This window comes from Pieris napi, chromosome 17, assembly GCF_905475465.1.
Source record: "Pieris napi chromosome 17, ilPieNapi1.2, whole genome shotgun sequence".
Lineage (NCBI taxonomy): Eukaryota > Metazoa > Arthropoda > Insecta > Lepidoptera > Pieridae > Pieris > Pieris napi.
The window spans coordinates 10,862,450-10,883,520 of NC_062250.1; the positions used below are offsets into that span (position 1 = coordinate 10,862,450).

The window sequence follows — 21,071 nt, forward strand, 5'->3', positions numbered from 1 at the left end:
TGGCACAAGAAGCAAATGAACGTGAAGTTATTACCGAATTGCTCGAATTATACAGAGAATTGCCATGTCTTTGGGATAGAGATGTGAAAAAAAAAATCGATTTTTTTACGCGATTTTTATATTTAAAATAATCGATTAATAAAAAATCGATTTTTTATGCAGAATGTCACCCCTACGGAGACGTCTTATCAGCGCAACGTTATTTTGGACACTGTTGGTTTTAAACCGTGTAGCCGAAAAGCGCAACTCGCTTTTATTTCGTTTCAAACCGCCGTTTCATACCGTGTAGCACATGCTTTAACATAGAACATTGACTTCAGAGTTCAGACTTCAGACTTGTGTAATTTTGAAACTTTGCAATCAACTCTGTTTCTACTTTCTTGTTCTATTTTTGTTTACATCTTCGTAAATGATAGTCTGTTCTGTGTTCATATCTTAAATAAATATTATAAAAGTAAACAGAAACCTCTACCATATTCCACTTTGATAAGTTATCAGTAATTCGTGGGTTTTGTTATATATACAATAAAAATATATACAAGTAGTCTATTTATATAGACTCGTGACTTAAATGACCATTAATTAGATACATGCATAGTGTACGGTACAGTGTGAGGCATTTGCAATGACTGGGCAGGTATGTACTAAGTAAAGTTTTGTTCCTTTAAAAAGGCTCATTATTTTACATTATGTAAGGCTCAGGCAGAGGGTAATTACAGTTTATTTGAAGACAAACTAAATGAATTCATCAAAATCTAGTATTTTATGCTGCCAATGCATGTAATTTGAGCGATTTGTTGTCTCACAAAAATTGAAATTTATATTTTAACTTCACCAGATTGAAAGAATTGTACAGGTTTATAAAACCTTGTCAAAAATCCCATCCATACTTGGAGCACGACTAAATAACTCTGGTACCAAAGTGTCATCAAAATGGTCAGTTAGAAACATTGACAAAGGGAAAAATAGCCAGTTTGCTGTTAATTATATCCTTGATGAAGACTTGAAGGTGGTTGCTGAAAGTGACTTTGGCATAAACATCAGTAATGAGTAAGTGGTTTTGGTTTTTAAACATCTTTTCTATGACGTTCATGTTTGTTTCTTAATTGAATGTAAAATTACACCAATACCATATATATTTAATATGGAGACATTCATGAGGACTTAAATTTAAACAACTTTTCAACTTTTTAAAACTTTTCGATTTAAACTCAATTAAAATAATTGGTTTCAAATTGAAATATAATTTATGGTAACAAAATTTTACACTCATGAATAAAACACAATTATATTTACAATTACTGCCAGTTCCTAAATAAAGTGGATGGATGGATGAGAAATATAAACATTAAACTCTCTGCTACTTCTTTAATTAGTTATGAATAAAGAAGTGCTTCAAGTGTTTTAAATCATATTTTATTAATTAAAAACATATACAATTAAGTATCACATACCAAGTACCACATACATATCACTTGACGTGGTTGACCATTATAGATAAATTTCCTATGTGTTTAAAAAATATTAGAATGAAATAAATAAAATTTGTTATCATAATACTAATAATTACATAAGTTGTATTCAATGTGTTTATTATATACTATGTGATACTCTCTAAAACTTTTAAAATTACTGGATTTCGATTGTAACAAAATCTAGGTATGTATTGCCAGAATTGTTTAAATTATCGTATAATTTAAGATTTTTGAAATATGTTTGAAATTACAGCTTTTATATAGCAGTTAAAATGTTCTCCATGAATAATTCTGTTAAGAAGTATTACTTAATTGTGCAATACTTTTATAAACCAAATAACCATTTTCGATATTTGGGTGTTTTTACATAGATTTGCTTGAATATCTTCATTAAAATATATAATTTATCATTGTAAAACCAAACATCAATTATCTTATTTATCATTTCCATTACACAAAAATTATGCATATATTTTTTTAGATTGCTCTCGGCTGTATCACCAAAAGAGACATATAAAGCCATAATAAGGGAAGAAAAAAATGGTAAAGATAATAAATGCTTCTTGGAAGTGTGGTCTAAAAACTGCCTTGCACATTCCATAGATTTAACAGCATTGGATATACATGGGAATGTTTATGCTGATGGTAAGTGTATGATTTAAAATAATTATGATCAATGTACGTATATTAGTTTATGAGAACAGATTATCATTCGATTTTGATTTAACATGCTTTAGTCTCAGAATCAGGATTTTTTATACTATTTATTATTTATTTTCTATCAGAGGCAATTTATTATTTTATATATATTATATTATACTGCTATGTTAGCCTAGTAATTTCAGTGTGCGACTCTCATTCCTGAAGTGTTAAGTTTGATCCTGTAAAGCAATGGAATTTCTGTCTATGTGTATATTTTTCTCATTGGACTTGAAGGAATACATTGTTTTCACAATTTCTTATGAATCAAATTATAAAATGCAATATTCGCAAATCTGAATATCAGTATAAATTTCTATCATAAAACCTTAAGTGATCTTGAAATCTTGATTGTAATGATTTCAATTTACTTGCATATTGTGGACAAGTTTACCATTTACTTATAAATTTTAATTTCCAGCTGAATTTGGTAGTCTGGACTGGTCTCCGGATGAAAAGAGTTTGATATACATTGCTGAGCAGAAACCAAAGAAATCCGAACCCTATATTAAGAGGAAACCAGCCGATAAAGAAGCGAATGGTGGTGGTGATAAGAGAATTACACCTGTGAGCTATTAATATACTAGTTAATACAAAATAATAAAAGAATGATTGAAATTGTTCCATCCATGCCTAAACATAATGCGATGATCAAGGGAAATATATATTATGTATAGTCTAGTCGACAAGTTGAAAATGGTACAAAATAGAGATACTGCTCTTAAAATTATGTGCGATAGCTCATTAGATCCGTTTATAACAATGTTTTTACTTAAAAAAAAAACTAAAAAATCCAAGTAATGTTGTTTAAAGTAAAAAAAATGTTATAAACAAAGTATAAATATTTTATTAACTTTTATGGCACGATCTTGTTAAGTATGTATGTAAAAAAGGCTCTACGAAGCGAAATTTTTTTACGACCATTATTTAAACATTTTTTTAAAATTACAATTAAGACGGTAGTTCGAGAAAATTTCGTTAGTTAACAATTGTTTAACTTGTTGAAAATTTAATTTTAAGTAAAATTCCGAAGGAATAAATTAATTATAGTATTCAGAACACACCATATTTTTTTCAAATTTAAAAAAAAATATTCAATATTTTAAATAAATTAATTAATGTGCCGTAGTCGCTTTTGGCGCCACGCGCGAATCCTAAATATGTCACACGCAGACCTATTTTCAGCGTTAAATTAAAATTATAAATAATGGAGATAGAGTTCCGGAAGCTGAAAGTTTTTTATTGGAAATTTCCGCCTCTTTCAGAATCTTTTTTTGATATTTCTTAAATATTAATAGTTTATTAAATATTGGCAAAAAACGAAATGCCATTTTTTTCATCTTTAATTGTTTATCACTTTTGCAATTTTTTATGTGCTAATACACGCTTTTGGCACATTTTTCTAGACGTCATTCCGGATCCAATGAGCTATCGCACATAATTTTAAGAGCAGTATCTCTATTTTGTACCATTTTCAACTTGTAGACTAGACTAGTATTGAAACATGTGGCGTAGCAACTTAATTTCCGTAATCCGTTCCAAATTTAATTCTCTTTTAATCAACGTAATATAAATCAATTGTAGTCTCTGTTAATAGGAAGAGAGTGGAGCGAGGGATTTAAATTACGTCACTGGTGTTTAAAAAAGTGTTTTTTTTTTTCTTTTTTTTTATGGCTCTGGCACAATTTGTGCATTAGCCAGCGTCAAGTATAGGATTTTTTATAATTCGTGCTTGTCTTTAGAAATTCGACCGTGTCCTCCATGTACGGTTTAGGCACTCGCCCGGTACCGCACAACCCTCCCAAAGGCCGAGAACAAATTTAAATTAAATTAAAACTTGCCCTCGAACCGGGAATCGAACCCGGTACCCCTCACCTAGCTGCCACTTAATAAGACCGCTAGGCTATGAGGCCCCCCTAAAAAGTATTAAGAATGTGTTTTGAGGGTCTTTACTTTTTTTTTTTTAATTTCAGCGCGGTTTTATTGACATCCAGTAACAATTTCATTCGTAGTCGATCTCTTTGGTGATTGAAAAATTTAGTAACTTCGTTTACGTTCCAAATTCAATTCACTTTTAATCAACGTATATATAAATATTCACCTGTAGCCAGTGGCGGATTTACCAGCAGGCTGAGTAGGCTTGAGCCTAGGGCGGCGGATTTGATGGGGGCGGCAAATTTGTCCCAATTTTTTTTGTTAAAACAGCCACTTCACTTTACTTACCACAACAAATGTCATTTTGTTGCGTTTAAATATCATCTTGCTTACTTGAGATTCGTATGCTGCTGTATGTTAGTATTTATTGATTTCATGCTTTAGAATAAAATATGTTATTAGTTAAGAAAATTTACTGGACAGGTATAGAATGACTGTAATCAGTTCTTAATATTTCATAAGATATGATTTTTTTATAAACAAAGAATTAATTTTTTAGTCTTTTGATTCAAATATTTTCGTCCAACGTTTTTTGTCCGTGTAAGGTATCGATGCAGAGGTCAGAAGGGGCGGCAAAATTAGAATAGCCTACTGGCGGCAAATGCGTTAATCCGCCACTGCCTGTAGCATTGATAAAAATTTGTTGAAAATTAAGAATGGAAGAGATCGCTTAATTAATAAGGCAGCCCTTTGTACAGTGTAATTGTTTTTTTAATACTTTAAATGTAAATAAATACTATAGAACAAATGTTAAAACGTTTAATTGAATATTTTTTAATTATAGGGTGAAGAATATATTTACAAGCCAGATTGGGGTGAACAGCTAGTTGGTAAGAAACGGTCAGTGGTGGTCAAATGTGACCTCGATACGGAATCTCTCACTCTGCTCGATGGAATACCGGAAGACATGTGCCCTGGACAGGTATTTTTTACCAACTAATAAAAGTTAATCAAGTAAGGCTACGCTAAATTCCGTATGTGTATGTTCGTCCACGAATTCCTCGGAAACTGTCAAAGACTAATCGATTCAGTAATTTAAAGATCCACGTATTTCTTCTTTAATATATATACAGACGTACATAAATTGGGATCTAATAATAATACATAAATTATTTTAGTGTATTTAATAAATTATAGCTTTAGACTAATAAACTTGAATGCTTTTGTGAGTTAAAGCTTATAATCAAATGAAATTCAAAATCATTTATTCATATAGGTAACACAATGTACACTTATGAACGTCAAAAAATAATATACAATATACATACATGTATATGAAATCTTTTAATTTTACATTTACTACCAGTTCTCAAATCAAGGGTGTACAACGGAAGAGAAGAACTGGCAATAAACTCTCCGCCACTCTTTAATCGCCACGTTTTTTGTTTTACAAAATGTTTGTTAGGAGCTGCAACCATTACACCATGTTCCACATGACATCTTAAGTAATAAATAATAAAAAATAAATTAAAAACAAAGATTTGTCCGTGGGAATTACTTACGTTCTAATGGTTCTGGATTTCCAGCGAACTATTTAGAATATATATCTAAATAATCAAGGATATACCATCAGACACTTAAAGTCGTGTTTAAAATATATTATACACAATATAGAGAACTACACCTATGTGTGGTGACCATATCCTGACTTCTGAAAAATTTCAGGTACAATTCACACCCGATGGTCGTGCAATCGTAGGTGTGGTCTGGCAGGTCTTTGACCCAAGTCGACTTGGACTCATATTTTGTACGAACAGACTCAGCCATATATTCTACTTGAGCCTTGATGGTGTCTATCGTAAGTACTTAATCTATGTTTTAATCTATTTAAAAATAGGGCCTCTGTACAAATACTAAAATAAGTTTTTAATTTCAATTAAATTGTTAATAGAATTTATTTTCAATATCTATGTGAAGGTTGAACCATAGAGATCGATCACGACTGAATATGTTACTGGCTGACAAAAATCTGCACGCCAAATAAAAAAGTAAAACTCCCGAAGCATTCACAGCTCTTTTTAACCAGTGACGCAATTTGAATCCCTTGCTCCATTCTCTTCCTGTTAACAGGGACCACTATTATGTTGATTGAGTTTATTGAAGTTGAAATTTTTCAATCACCAAAAAGATCAATTAGGAATGAACACGATACTGGCTGTCAATAAAACCGCGTGGAAATTTAAAAAAAAAAGTAAACCCTCGAAACTAATTCTTAGCTCTTTTTTAAACAATCATGTCACTAGGACCTAATTTGAAATCCTCCTTCCACTCTCTTCTTGTTTACAGAGACTACAATTGCTTTTTATTACGTTGATTAAAAGAGAATTGAATTTGGAACGTAAGTAAAGTATAGTCCTTTTCATGAAAGAAGTCCCCCAGACGCGGCGCTGCAATCGCATGACGTAATGTTGCCATTTATGAGTAAAAAATTTACCTATTTTATTTACATTTAGCAGATGTAATTTATCAAATAATATTATTTTCTGCATACTTCGATGAAACAATATTTCTGTTATGTAAAAAGTATATTTGTATTTACTTATATTAGCGGTGTTCTACCTACTTACAGGGAAAAGATGAGAAAATAGGGTAAAGAAAAGCAATACAATTTTTTATTCAGAGTTTTATTGCATAATTGTTGGGTTGTAAATTTTTTCGAAGTACACGCCGCTGTTATACCTTCGTTTGTAAATCTTGTTACAGTTTTCTCTGACACACCTGCAATTAAATTATGAACAATTAAAAATAATAGTAACTTTAAGTTTATACTGCTTATGTAATATATGTTTTAATTTCAGTTACCTAGTTTCATCACGTTATGTATTTATTCAATTTTGTCGCAAAAACGAATTTATATCATAAAAGTCCCATCAATACAGCAAAAAATTATTAAATGGCAACTCTAAAAAGTACCTGTTATGGCGGCAACTCTCTTCCGAACATTGTTTAGTGGTATTAAAACACCTTGATTCTTATGTTCCGCTTCACAGAACTCTTTCACCTTTAATATCATTTCTCGAGCCGAACTTTTTACAACTTTTGGCATTGTAATCAATCTTTAAAATGCACTAAGCTAGTTAAAAATTCACAAAAATCTACCACAACAAACGAACTTGATAACATCGACGAATGACAACATTGCCGACCTGTCAAATTTAGTTCCAAAAATCACCGCGGGACTTCTTTCATGAAAAGCACTATAACACAATTTTTCAATCACCAAAGAGATCGATTACGAATGAAAATGTTACTGGCTGTCAATAAAACCGCGAAGAAAAATTAAAAAAAAAAACATAAAAAGCGCGAAACGCGTTCTGTTGTATCTGCGCATTCTGTAGTCCTTGTGTAGTGATATGTTATTTTAAACTCGAGTAACGTAATTCCTCGCTCTACTTTCAATTTAAACATTTAATCATCTTTAAATAATGGTTTTTCACCGAAGACTCACTAAGAAACAGCTTCTGTATAAGTGTCTATTAATAGTGACACAATTTTGATCTTTATCACGTAAGAAATAATGCTTATATTTCCATATGACCTACGTCTTTTTGGGTTAATTTGATTGTAATTGTCAAACAAATGGGATCTTTATTTTGTTCAAAATAGAATGCAGCAAATATTTAGGAATATATTTTGTCTTATATATATAATATATATATATATATATATATATATATAATGGTATCAATCGCTTATACGAGTACTGGGAATAAATAAGGCGCAACTGCGTTTCTCTGTGAATATAAAAGAACAACCTACCGAATAAAAATACGTTAAATTGTAAGCAGTTCGTTGAGGTTCACAATCTTTCGACAGTTTATAATCTCGCGAGATAGATTACAATCTAACGGTGTTTACAATTTTACGGTGACATATATATATATATATATAAATATTATGTCTCTATTCGTTTACGGTGAATAATATTGACCAGTACCTTTTGAGTTTTGACTAAGTGTGTTTCTGAAAAAGACGATTTTTTATTTATTAATAACAAATAAAAGTACTTTTATCGGATAAATATGAGATATTTTATATTAAAGAGACAATTTTATATATTGCTTCTAAGCCGTTAATAAATTACTTCCAGGTAGGTTAAGTAGACCTGAAGGCGCCGTCAGGTCCCCCAGACTGTCTCCAGAGGGGGACGTCGTGTGGCTCCAGCGAACACTCGGGGGGCCGCATCATGCCTGCCATCAGATCGTCAGGCTGAGGAAGAATGACGTAAGTCTTCAAAAAGATGTTAAATTGATTCTAAATTTACATTTATTACCAGTTCGCAAGTCAAAAGCGTAGAGCGGGCAAGAACTGGCGAGAAACGTTCCGCCACTCTCTTTATCGCCAAGATTTGAGTCATACAAATTGTTTGAACTGGAGCAAATCAAATCCAAGGATTAGGATCATTAGTCTGGATGGGTATTGGAAGTCACAGAGTACGGGCACAGCTCTTTTGGGTTCTTTTTTTAAACAATACAATAGATTCATAAACTATTTATAATAATTATTTTCATTAAAAAGTCTTCTTGTTAATTAATTTAGTTCACAAGTCGCTGATGTATGTAAAAGCTTTACGGGAACCGAAAAGAGAATTAAATTTTGACATGTGTCAAAATGATGGTAGGAAAAAGTTTTTATTCGATAAATTATTGATTAAATGGTTGTTTAATGATAGTTTGTTTCAATGCCAAATAGTTTAAATGGTAGTAGGTTAGGCATTTACACACACACACAAAAATACACACACATCCGTACCCACGAGCACATACATACAAACTCACACATACCAATACATACACATCTACACACACATGCATACAAACTCACACACACATACATACAAACACACACACCCCAATACATACCCACACACATACAAACACACACATCTATACAAACACACGCATACCAATACATTCACACCTACACATATCCATACAAACACACGTATACCAATACATATACACCCACACTCTCTCTGCTAAGGCTGAACGCCTTTAAGTTTTTATTTAAAAATTATTCTGTGTTATAATTAAGTAAGCTGTCAGGTCTTATCAAAATAAATGAGTGGTGCCACCATACATAGTCTATTACCTGCTCAGGTTGTCTGAAGAGATAAGATATTTAATGATAATAGATTATCTTAACTTTTTCAGCTGGATAGTATAGTTGCAGAACAGATTAATGAAAGCAAAGAGGAAATACTATTGGATATAGTAGAGGACAAAATGTATATTAAAAACGGGACATTTCACGGCATGTATGGCCTAAGTTTACCCCTAAAATGCTGGAGCAGGGGACGATTGATTTTCAGTACTCCAAGTATTAATGAGGTTAATAGCTACGTATTGGATTTAGGTAAGTTGAAACGACACATAAATCAAAAGTTTGACGTGTGTGTGTGTGTTCGTGTCTGTGACCGAAATGGTTTTTAGCTTTCTGAAGATTTGAAAATTATTTGGAACCTGTAAAATCTGGTACTGAGCCACTCTGATGATGGAGCTTGTGTCATCTACCACGTATTTCTTCTATATAAAAAAAAGTGTGTGCGTACAAAGTAGTCAGAAGTGAAACTTCTTTGGCAAACTTATTTTTAACTCTTGTTCATATTTATACAAATCTAAAAATTTCCGAGACTTAGAGGGAGGGAAAATGGAAGATATGTTAGGAATTTCATTAATTTATTTGTCATAAAAATATTAAGTTTCGAAAATTAATAGAAATTATAAATTTGTTTTATTTCTTCTATAATAAAAACACGTGGCATTTTTAATGTACTTTACGAAATTTTAATTTTAAAAATAGAATTTGGTATAAGGCTATTCGCCCTTCTCAATCTCTCAATCGCTCTCTCCCTTTTCTTTGACAAAAACACATCTTCGTGACGCGTTTCATCCGTAAAAATTTAACCTGGTGCGCCTAAAGAAGTTAAAAAATTACATAAATAAACAGGGGAACACTTATTTTACAGTGAATAATTTAGCTTATAATATTCCAGAAAGCAAGATTATAACGAATATCTCTCTGGTTCCTGCTGGTTCTACGTCAGTACTGTGCGTGGTGGATGACAAGGTCTTGGCGTCCTACTCCAATGTCAAAACTCCGGGACAGGTGAGATTATACTAATTATATCATTTTTAATATATATGCAAATACATTTTAAATGTGAAATAGCTATAAAAAGGAAATTTATTTAATTAAATGCTTTAAGTTGAAAACATTCGAGTATATGTCGCACCCAACTCTTAATAACAATGCTTATACCAGCTTAATAAGCCGTTAAATTTACAGCCTAGCCTATTAACTAAACGGCGCCGTTTAACTAGCGGCCTGAAAGATATTAAGCCGTAGTGTTTGTTACATTTAATAGAGTAGCTGGATATTCGTACTATAGAGTGACCATGCGGCAGAAATAAAAAAGGTGAAACATCTGACATAAAAAAAAGGGTGCGTGTACTTATGTACGCGCGTAAGAAGTTATACTTCTTTGGTTTTCTTTATTTTTTGGATTATCAAAGTTGTGGTTTTTCGACGCCATATTGACACTGAAGAGTTTCGTTTCTAGTTTGAGAATGGCAGAAAGTGGAACTAAATTGATATTAACAGTCAACGGGCAAGTAATGAAACGTCATCGATCCAAGTCATGGCGGAATATCTTTCAGGCCGCTGTTTAGTTAAAAGGCTAGGCTGTTAATTGAGCGGCTTATTAAGCTAGTTGGCTGTGACATATATATCTTGGTTAGTCCAGTGGCCGACGCGTGCGACTCTGAGGTTGTAGGTTCGATCCCCGACTGTGCACCAATGGACTTTCTTTTTATGTGCGCATTTAACATTCGCTCGAACGGTGAAGGAAAACATCGTGAGGAAACCAACTTGCCTTAGACCCACAAGTTGACGGTGTGTGTCAGGCACATCCGGCTGATCACCTACTTCCCTAGTAGCTAATCTGAACTGACCTAAATAGGTTGTAGCGTCACTGATTTTTTTATAATGGTTATAAGTATTTTAATTAATACATAATATAAAGAAATACAAAATAATTGTTATGTCTCGACTCTTAGTTGTACATCGCAAAAATTCCGGAACGCGGCTCGGAAATGTCAATACAGTGGGTTCGCGTGAGTGCACCAAACCCTGTTCCTGAGCTAAGCGATGCTCAAGTTGAGTATATGAACTTGGAGCATCCGAATTGCGAGGATGACGTCAGTAAGTGTATTCTTAATTTTTTAATAGAAAAGTCCTGTATGTCAAAAGCACTTTTTATAGAACAAAGGGCAAACGGGCAGGAGGCTCACCTGATGTTTAGTGATACGACCGCCCATGGACACTCTTAATGCTAGAGAGCTCGCCAGTGCGTTGCCGGCCTTTTAGGAATTCTTACGCTTTATTTTGAAGGGAACTTACGCCTTACGGTTATGTTTGTATTTAAATACGCTTGAGGTTAATTTTGGGCTTCGTGTACGACAAATGATAGACTTAGGGTCCTTCAAGAAAAGAGCGTACCAATCCTTGAAATGCCGGCAACGTACTTGCGAGCTTTATGGCAATGTGAGTGTCCATGGGCGGCAGTATTACTCAACATTTTTTTTTCTGAAGTTTGACAAGAACCATTGTTTTTGTCAAACTCTAATTTAGTTATTAATTCTAAATATTTAAATTTATTGATATAAAAATTACTACATTTCTATCTGGGATCCATAGATAAATGTTTTGTCTATGGTCATACCAAAAACAATAGAAGCCCGACCGAAGTTTGACAAAAACAATGTTTCTAAATATCTGGGCGCTTTGTCCACATTGTGTAGGTTGAATAGTAATATATAAATTATTGATATGTATGTTTGTTTGTACAGAATCCTTCAACTGTATATTGGTAAGCAGCAGCGAGAAGCGCCCTCTGGTGGTTTGGCCTCACGGTGGACCTCATTCAGCCTTCGTCAACGCATATTCTTTGGAAACTGCCTTTTTCCACTTACTAGGTAACTTTTTTTTATAACATACTAGCTGACACGGCAAACATTGTCATATATATTATTTCTAGGAAACATTTTTAGTTCAATAAACGTAATTATCTATCATATTAAAAAAATAGGGATGGATCGTAGAAGGGTGAAAATTATTGGCTGTATGTATTTTTGTATGCTGTATCAAAAATAAAAAATGTCTAAAAATACACCCCTTATCACTTAGAGGTTTGAAAGATAGTATACAAAATGTAATGTCCGAATCAAATTGAATTAATTGTAAAATACACCATTTATAATAAGGTATAATAAAAAAAACCAGTGGCGCTGCAACCTCTTAGGCCTCAGATTTCTGTATCTGTTTCATGATCATTTCTTTTTAATAGGCAAGTATGTGGTCACTGGTCACCCTTCTGTGCCTGACACTGGATTTCGGTCTAAGGCCGGTTTCCTCGTGATGGTGTACAGCCGTGGTTTGAACCTACGACGTCAGAAATGAGACTCGCTCGCTCAATCACACAATTTTTATATTTAAAACAATATATATACCAAAGAGAAATATCCATTGTGTGTTTTTACGCAAAAAATATTTAATTATTAAAATTTAATTTACGTATTCATTTAATAAATATTTTTGTCTTGACAGTTAAAGTTATAAATCTTATGAAACGTCCGATTTTAATATGTATTTTTACACAAAAAATATTAAAAAAAATTGTCCGTCATATTAAAGGATATAAATGTTAGGAATCATCAGATATGTATCTATAGTCCTTTTCATGAAAGAAGTCCCCCAGACGCGGCGCTGCAATCGCATGCCGTAATGTTGCCATTTATGAATTAAAAAAAATTACCTATTTTATTTACATTTAGCAGATGTAATTTATCAAATAATATTATTTTCCGCATACTTCGATGAAACAATATTTCTGTTATGTAAAAAGTATATTTTTATTTACTTATATTAGCGGTGTTCTACCTACTTACAGGGAAAATATGAGAAAATAGGGTAAAGAAAAGCAATACAATTTTTTATTCAGAGTTTTATTGCATAATTGTTGGGTTACAATTTTTTTTCGAAGTACACGCCGCTGTTGTTACCTCCTTCGTTTATAATTCTTGTTACAGTTTTCTCTGTCACACCTGCAATTAAATTATGAGCAATTAAAAATAATAATAACTTTACGTTTATAATGTTAATGTAATATGTAATATATGTTTTAATTTCAGTTACCTAGTTTCATCACGTTATGTATTTGTTAAATTTTGTCGCAAAAACGAATTTATATCATAAAAGTCCCATCAATACAGCAAAAAATTATTAAATGGCAACTCTAAAAAGTACCAGTTATGGCGGCAACTCTCTTCCGAATATTGTTTATTGGTATTAAAACACCTTGATTCTTATGTTCCGCTTCACAGAACTCTTTCACCTTTAATATAATTTCTTGAACCGAACTTTTTACAACTTTTGGCATTGTAATCAATCTTCAAAATGCACTAAGCTAGTTAAAAATTCACAAAAATCTACCACAACAAACGAACTTGATAACATCGACTAATGACAACATTGCCGACCTGTCAAATTTAGTTCCAAAAATCACCGCGGGACTTCTTTCATGAAAAGCACTATACTTTTTAAATTCGATGTTTTGACATATTGCTTCGCAGGCTTCTCGAGCCTCCAAGTAAATTATCGCGGTTCAATTGGTGCGGGAGACGCTTCCGTCAACTTTCTACCAAAACGTATCGGGACCGCCGATGTTATTGACTGCAAATATGCTACTGATCAGGCGGTAAAATACTTTTAACATTCATTCACCAAAAACCTCATTAAAAATATTCGCTTCGCTTGCCCCGTGGAACAAAGTCGTAAAACACTATTACGACTCTTTAATGTTTTCTCATTTTTGACTTTCTTGATTGAACTTTAATTATTTTCAGAATTTTTGCCATACATTGCTTTTTGTTATAAATTCTACGGAAAATATTTTGTGCACAATGTTACTTGAAAAAGAGGAAAACAAATAAAGAGTGGTAATTATTACGTTCTAGACATTCCTTAAAATTACCGTCGTAATGTGCGGTTACTGTGTCATCCGTAATTATATTTAAACAGTGTAACAATCGTAAAACGCTTTTGCTCTTCAGTCTAATAAGATAACTATTTTTTAACTATTAACTATATACCAAACAACAATATTTAAATCATCGATAAATAGTAAAAAAATTGCGTTCATTTGATATATATAATATACATATATATTTGTATATGTAATTTACTTAGTATCTTAGTAATAATAGCATTACTTTCTTTTATGTTTCTTGTAGATAGATAGTAGATTTTCTTGTTTTTTTTACCAGTTGACTTTGTTCCCCGGGGCAAGCGACTTGTAAAAGCGTGTAGGTGTGGGATTTTGACAGCGACTAACCCGTTATATATCGGAAAAATATATCACTATCACAAAAGATGTATTTACACATACATATATATATTCCAACATAAAGATTTCCTACTAGGGTTATGCCGCGTATTTCTGCCTTTTAGCATAGGCCTCCTCCATCTGCTTCCACTTCTTCCTATCGTGACTCTGTCCTATTACGCCTCCAAAATAATTTACCGTAATTACTGATTTCGGACCAATGTGGAAGGTTTATAATGCAGGTGAAGCAGTTCGCAATAGATGAGAAGCGACTGTGTTTGTATGGCGGGTCGCATGGTGGATTTCTGGTAGCACATCTCAGCGGACAGTACCCGGGCGTATATAAGGCTGTGGTTGCCAGAAACCCTGTCATTGATTGCTCCTCTATGGCAGGAGTCACGGATATACCTGATTGGTGAGTGAGAAACTTGATTCTCTTGCAACATTGATATATTCTCCCTTTATGGCGTTTGTCCGAAAGCTTGTAACGTAATTTTTGGTCCTTCGTATTTCGTCCTATATGTTTATGTGATTGTAACTTTATTTGCGATTTCTTTTTGGTTTGCTTTCTGCAACAAAATGTCTTCTGTCTTCTCATTTGGCTTTATGGAACATCAAATATTTTAATAGCTTTTAAGTTTGGTTTTTATTAAATTAGTATTTGTATATTTGTTTGTCTGTTTATCAATCTTCATAATTTTTCGCTTCGCTTTAGTATATACTTTGCTTTACTAGTTTGGCTATAAACAAAATAAAAATCCTTAACTACTCTCAATATTGAGTTTACCAATTATTTCTATCACACTAATATGATAAATTAGTAGGTCCAAACTCTGCTGTTTCAATCGAATTGAATTCATATTATTAAAACGTTTCTGCTTAGTTGAGAGGTGGTATATACAGTTCTATCAAAATCGTCAAATTGGGGTATTTCAAGAAAAGAGTGTACCAAATAAAAATGTCGGCAACGCACTCGCGCGCTTCCCGGCATTGAGTGTCCCGGCGGGATACCTTAACATCAGGTGTGCATGCCCTTTTGCCAGTTATTCTATAAAAAACCCAATATTTATTTACAAGTTTGTCGGGGCGAGTCTTATAACTGTAAAATGGATATTTCTCTTTAGTCGTTAAAACAAGAATTTGTTTCACAATATAATGGTAGGGGAGCCCAAGAGGGGATTTCGGGATTTACTAAAGCGCGGCAGATTAATATATAGGGGGATACCTTGTACCCGGTTAAGTACCTCCACAAAATATGAGGCTCATATATAAAGCCGCACGTGAAGGAGACAGGATCAGTTTAGTAAAAAAAAATTGACCATCAGAAATTCCCGAGCGCGTCAGATTAAGGTAGGGTGAGTTAATTACATCCTAAAAAGTGTATATTCCACTAATCTGACAATTTGAGAGTGACGGAAAAAAAGGGGAGGGCAACAAAGTTGTAAAAAAAAAACGTCATCTCGACATTCTCGAGCGTAGCTAATTTTTTTTTTATTTTGAAGGAAATAATTCAAGAATAATGAAAAATATATAATCTGACGATTTCCGCAAGCCGAAATAACAAAAATTCGTCGATAAAGTTAAATGCGTGCAGCTGCGTGATGCCTACATTTCCTTAAACCGATCGGAATCTACTAAACGGCGTTCTAAATATTTCCCTCAAAATTACATTTCCTGTGAATTTGAACCGATTCGGACCGATAGATTTTGAGAAATTTTGAAAAATCTTAAAAAAATAAGAAATATTTTTTTTTTAAGTGGTTTCTTTATCGATCAACTTCAAAAACTAATCCGCCTTTGAGCTTGAAAAACCACGTCGATCGCCACCAAGCTGGTCAAAAGCGGTTGATTCGTTCGAGAGATATCGTACACGAAAGAAACCCGAAAAAGTGTTTTTTCGGGATTACTCCGAAATTTGTGGTTCGATCAATTAAAATTGCAAAATTATTTATGAGGATGATAAAACTGCGTCGAATGCCGCCAACCGCGTGAAAATTGCTTGATCCATTCAAAAGTTATTGCGGTTTGAAAATTCCAAAAATAGTGTTCTATGAAACTTCTATCAGACTTTCGAGCTGGGAGAGCTCAAATGCATAGAAATGTTATTTCTTTGAACTCAGCGAGCTCAAAATATCAATTTTAAGCGCCCAGGAATGGAATTAGCGGGAAGTTGCAGGGATGGCCCTTTAGGTGAACCGTTTTTCTATTTTTTTTTTTGGCAGATCAGGCGAATCCCTCTAGATAATCGTCAGATTATGAGACAGTACGTTTAGAACATAAAGATGAACCACATATATCTTAATCTGACGCGCTTGAGTATTTCAAAATTGCGATTTTTTTTTGCAAATTAAGAAAATGGCTGTGGGTTTGCGTCCCATCGAAATCGTCAGATTAGTGAATGAGAGCTTTTTTTTGGTGCACTTAACACTCCCTTAGAAAATCTGACGCGCTCGATAAAAAAATTTTTTTTTTAATTTTCAACCCTTAAATACAACCACCCGCATCATGCAAACGATCAGATTAACATACGTACATTATTAAAAATACGTAGGGCATAGATGCTATCAATATCTGACGCGCTCGAGGATGTCCATGCAACAGTTTTTTTTTACATATTTAACTATCTATAGCCGCTTCCCCCACCGATGAAAAGAAATTTATCATATAACATTTTTTTCTTCTTTTTATCTAAGCTTTGCATCCCAATAGGTCTCTACGACGCTCGAGTAAATCCCCATTTAGCATCGTGGGCTCCCCTACCATAATACGTGGGCTGAAAGGTTGACACAAAAATGGGGCTGCTAGTTTTAAATTAATATTATTTTTAGTTAGTCCTAACCTTCAAGACACGTGTATAAATTTGACAATCGTCGTACGTTTGTGAGAAGGAACTTTTGTTTATATAAAAAACGGATAAAAAGAAATTTCCTTTTTAATAAAAAAACCTATTTAAGCCAAGACTTGGCTTGATAATCCTTATTCCGACTCTGCACTAAGAAAATCAACCGTTGATAAGTGGTTTGCTTAGTCTGAACCAGGCGAAATGACCACCGTGGAAGATGCGGGCAGTGGTGAGTGGACGACCCAAAGAGGCTGTTACCGACGAAAGCACAAAATAATTTTGGATATCCTAAGAAATTTTCAGCCCAAGATAATAACTGTAAAAAATTAGTGTCTATTACTACTTAAATAAAAGGAGATTTTGTCTATAGGACTCGCAACCCTTCGTTTGAATTACCGCGGCTCAACTGGTTCAGGAGATGACAACGTCATTTCCCTCATGGGCAATGTTGGGGTTTATGATGTACAAGACACGATGTTAGCCTTAAATATTTTGAAAGGAAAATTTGAGAAATTTATTCTATATGGCGGTAGTTACGGGGGATTTTTGTGTGCGCATTTGGCTGGACAATATCCAGATATGTTTAGAGCTATGGTATTGAGAAATCCACTTATAGATTTGGCTACGAAAGTCAGTTATGCGGATAACCCAGATGGGTGAGTTTTGGATGTTAGTAATTTGGTGAAAGTATTGGGTCTGTAAAAGTTCTGCGGGTAGGTTCAAATTTTGATACAAAATAACATTCTATAACGGTGCGTAGTTTTATTTGTGTGTTGTATTAATTATCCTGCACTATTATTTATGTATTTAATGTATATTAGATTTTATATTTTGAGGGTAGTCAAAATTTTCCTTTTCATTTTTTTTAATATATCCTTTTTTTTCCTTGTTAAATGCTTATTTTCACAATATAGTGTTTTTGTGCTTGTTAACAATTATTTTGGAGGTAGATTAAAAAAGATTATATGTATTTCCATTATCGTCAATAAAATTTTCACGCTTATTTTCATAATTTTATGTTTTTGGCCTTGTAACTAAGTATGTTATTATAATGCATGTTAATTTGCGCTTCTTTGCGAACTAAAATAGTATGAAAAATATATTTCAACCTATTCTAGTCTACTAATAAATATTGAAAGAAATTTTTTAATGCGGTATGAAGCAGACACATTTGCTTGTTGCTCTTTTGGCTATTTGGTCAGCCTTTTGTGCCTGACACATAGATTGTCCTTGGACAGTTTTATAAATAAATAAATCAGTGGCACTACAACCTTTTAGGTCTTGGCCCCAGATTTTTGTATCTGTTTCATGATCATTTGTCAATGTAATGGGCAAGTAGGTGATCAGCCGCCTGTGCCTGACGCACGCCGTCGATTTTTTGGGTCTCAGGCAAGCCGATTTCCTCACAATGTTTTCCTTCACTGTTCGAGTGAATGTTAGATGTGCTCATAGAAAGTCCATTGGTGCACAGCCGGGGATCGAATCTACGACCTCAGGGAGGAAAGTCGCACGCTTAAGCCATCAGGCAGAGCAGTGTTGCTCTGACAGTAACTGAAATAGACAAACAAACTCTCAATAACGACATTGCAGGTGTTACGTAGAAGCTGGTTTAAATTACCACGAGTCCGGTGAAGTGCTGGACAAAGAGATTCTAGCGATGCGCAGATGTTCACCAATAGTCCACGCCCACAAGGTGAAAGCACCCACCGCTTTGATGCTGGGTTCAAATGATAAACGGGTACCGTGTTACCAAGGACTGGACTATGCTAAAAGGTTGAAGGCTAATGGGGTTAATACGAGGTAAAAATCTCTTTCTCTTTCTGGTCTTTTAGAAAAAAAAATTTTAAGTTATAATGATAATTTATTTGTTTTTTTTAATGTATCCTTTATTAGTTTAGTTTGTTTGTTTTTTTTTTGTTCCTGTTTTGTTTCTTTTTCTTTACAAGTATATGTAATACATGTATTTTTGCACTTTTTGCCTACCTCATGTAATTTAATACATTTTCTTTTTTTTTCTTTTCTCACAGTGGTTGCCTGGAAGAGATCGCTCGAAAGCGATAAGGCCGCCAGTTGCCTTGCCTTTACTTGTAATTTTGTTAAATTTTTATATCATTAAGCAACAAAGTGTAAATAAATAAATAAATAATTATTTATTTAAACAGACAATCATAAAAATGGTTATTATTATGTTAGTTACAACATTATATTAAATATTTTATTTCCGAACCAATTCGACTTAGGGTAAAAGTTTTGAAACACATATTTTAAAATTACTAAACATATGGAAAACGTATAGGTAACGAAGATAATAGGCAAGTAGGTGATCAGCCTTCAGTGCCTCACCGACTCCTTCAATAAGATCTTAAGCCAGTTTCCCCATGTCTTCCTTTACACGGTAACAGCGAAGCCGCAAGCCACTAGGCAAACTTAACTATATGATGAATGGTTAAAGCTACATCATAAGTTATATTTCAGAGTATATATGTACGAAGATAATCATTCTTTGAGCAGCTTAAATTCGGAAATGGATAATCTCATCAACGGTGCTGATTGGTTCCTCACACATTTGAAAGAATAACTGAAAAAAAAGACAAAAAAAGAAATATTAAGGAGACGAACCTAACATAATAATGTGTAGGTATACTGATGTTTATAATGTTTAAACTTTTGCATTTGTTATGCATACTTTTATACTGAAATTATACATTTTATATTCAACTGTGTTTTATTTGCAAACTATTTTAGACCTAACCTAACCGCCATTTTTACATATATATTCTCTAGAAACTTCTATAATTTAGTGGGACAATAATATTTAGCATTTGTACAAGCCAGCCCGCCCTTTTTCCTACTCTAGTATAAGGTAAAATTTGCTTTTTATTTGCATTAATAATCGACAAAGAAATAAATATAGTGAAATGGTTCGAAATTTATAAAGAAACAGAAAAACATTATTACATATTCCGATATTTTTTATTAACTGAATGAAAAGTAATTTTGATAAAGAACCTTTTAATCTATTTCTTTGTTGATAAAAAGTAGTAAGGAAGTGAGAAAATCCCGTGCGCAGTGAATGAAAACGCTTTCAAAATTTTAATAAATCTAATTTAGATGCGTTCATAGAAAACATAATTTGTTTCGTAATTTCATTTCTCGCGCGGCCGTGAGTTAACATCGATGTTACGATATTTTTCGTATAGCAAGATCTTTTTCATGTTTTTGTTATCATCCCCAATAAAAGAGCAAAGTGCATGACCATCTGAGCTAACCCTCCTACGCTAATAAAATATAATTGACCATGCGGCAGGTGCGTGCAACATATGCACCACCCTATAATGATTACTTACCAACTATTTTAAGAGCTTACAATTTTAGGCTTCACTAGCCCTTACACATCGCCCTTTAATGATATCGGGAGTGAAAGTAGTTTTAAGCGGCCCCCGCACCACAGATATAGGGTGTGTGAGACCCAACTCTTTCCAGGTTTCCTCTGCTGCTCTGGAAAAACATATCTACTAAAATTATCTCTACTAAGGACACTTACTAAATCCAAGGGTAAGTTTAGAGTCGAGACTTAGTGCTTAGTCTGACACTCTTACGACAGAAATGTATTGGATTTTGACATACGAGAGTCAAAGTTTACGCTGTCTATTTTCTGAATATCACCCTCTCCACTCTTAATCACGTCAAGTCAAGTCAAAATCATTTATTCATATAGGTAACGCAATGATTATTA

At 33.3% G+C, this 21,071-nt stretch overlaps 1 protein-coding gene across 3 annotated transcripts; it reads left to right on the forward strand.

The window, feature by feature from the left end:
- The first annotated feature begins 379 nt into the window (after positions 1 to 379).
- On the forward strand, positions 380 to 20,053 carry LOC125057747 (acylamino-acid-releasing enzyme-like). Of its 3 annotated transcripts, XM_047661619.1 has the most exons (15): positions 382 to 637; positions 839 to 1,050; positions 1,957 to 2,120; positions 2,596 to 2,741; positions 4,894 to 5,031; positions 5,775 to 5,907; positions 8,200 to 8,333; positions 9,263 to 9,464; positions 10,105 to 10,217; positions 11,168 to 11,312; positions 11,960 to 12,085; positions 13,742 to 13,866; positions 14,736 to 14,908; positions 18,926 to 19,135; positions 19,811 to 20,053. In XM_047661619.1, the coding sequence occupies exons 1-15, from the start codon at positions 626 to 628 to the stop codon at positions 19,911 to 19,913; spliced, it is 2,136 nt and encodes a 711-aa protein (XP_047517575.1). In that variant the 5' UTR covers positions 382 to 625; the 3' UTR covers positions 19,914 to 20,053. The 3 variants fall into 3 exon arrangements, with proteins under 3 accessions (XP_047517576.1, XP_047517577.1, XP_047517575.1); XM_047661620.1 differs by lacking the exons at positions 13,742 to 13,866; positions 14,736 to 14,908 and adding an exon at positions 17,706 to 17,991 and having other exon boundaries at positions 380 to 637; XM_047661621.1 differs by lacking the exons at positions 18,926 to 19,135; positions 19,811 to 20,053 and adding an exon at positions 17,706 to 17,877 and having other exon boundaries at positions 381 to 637.
- The last annotated feature ends 1,018 nt before the right edge of the window (positions 20,054 to 21,071 follow it).

Excerpts from the sequence above, each read along its gene's own strand:
- LOC125057747 (XM_047661619.1), top strand. Across the intron at positions 10,218-11,167 it reads ATGTCAAAACTCCGGGACAG|TTGTACATCGCAAAAATTCC; the intron begins GTGAGATTATAC and ends CTCGACTCTTAG. Across the intron at positions 14,909-18,925 it reads GTCACGGATATACCTGATTG|GTGTTACGTAGAAGCTGGTT; the intron begins GTGAGTGAGAAA and ends ACGACATTGCAG.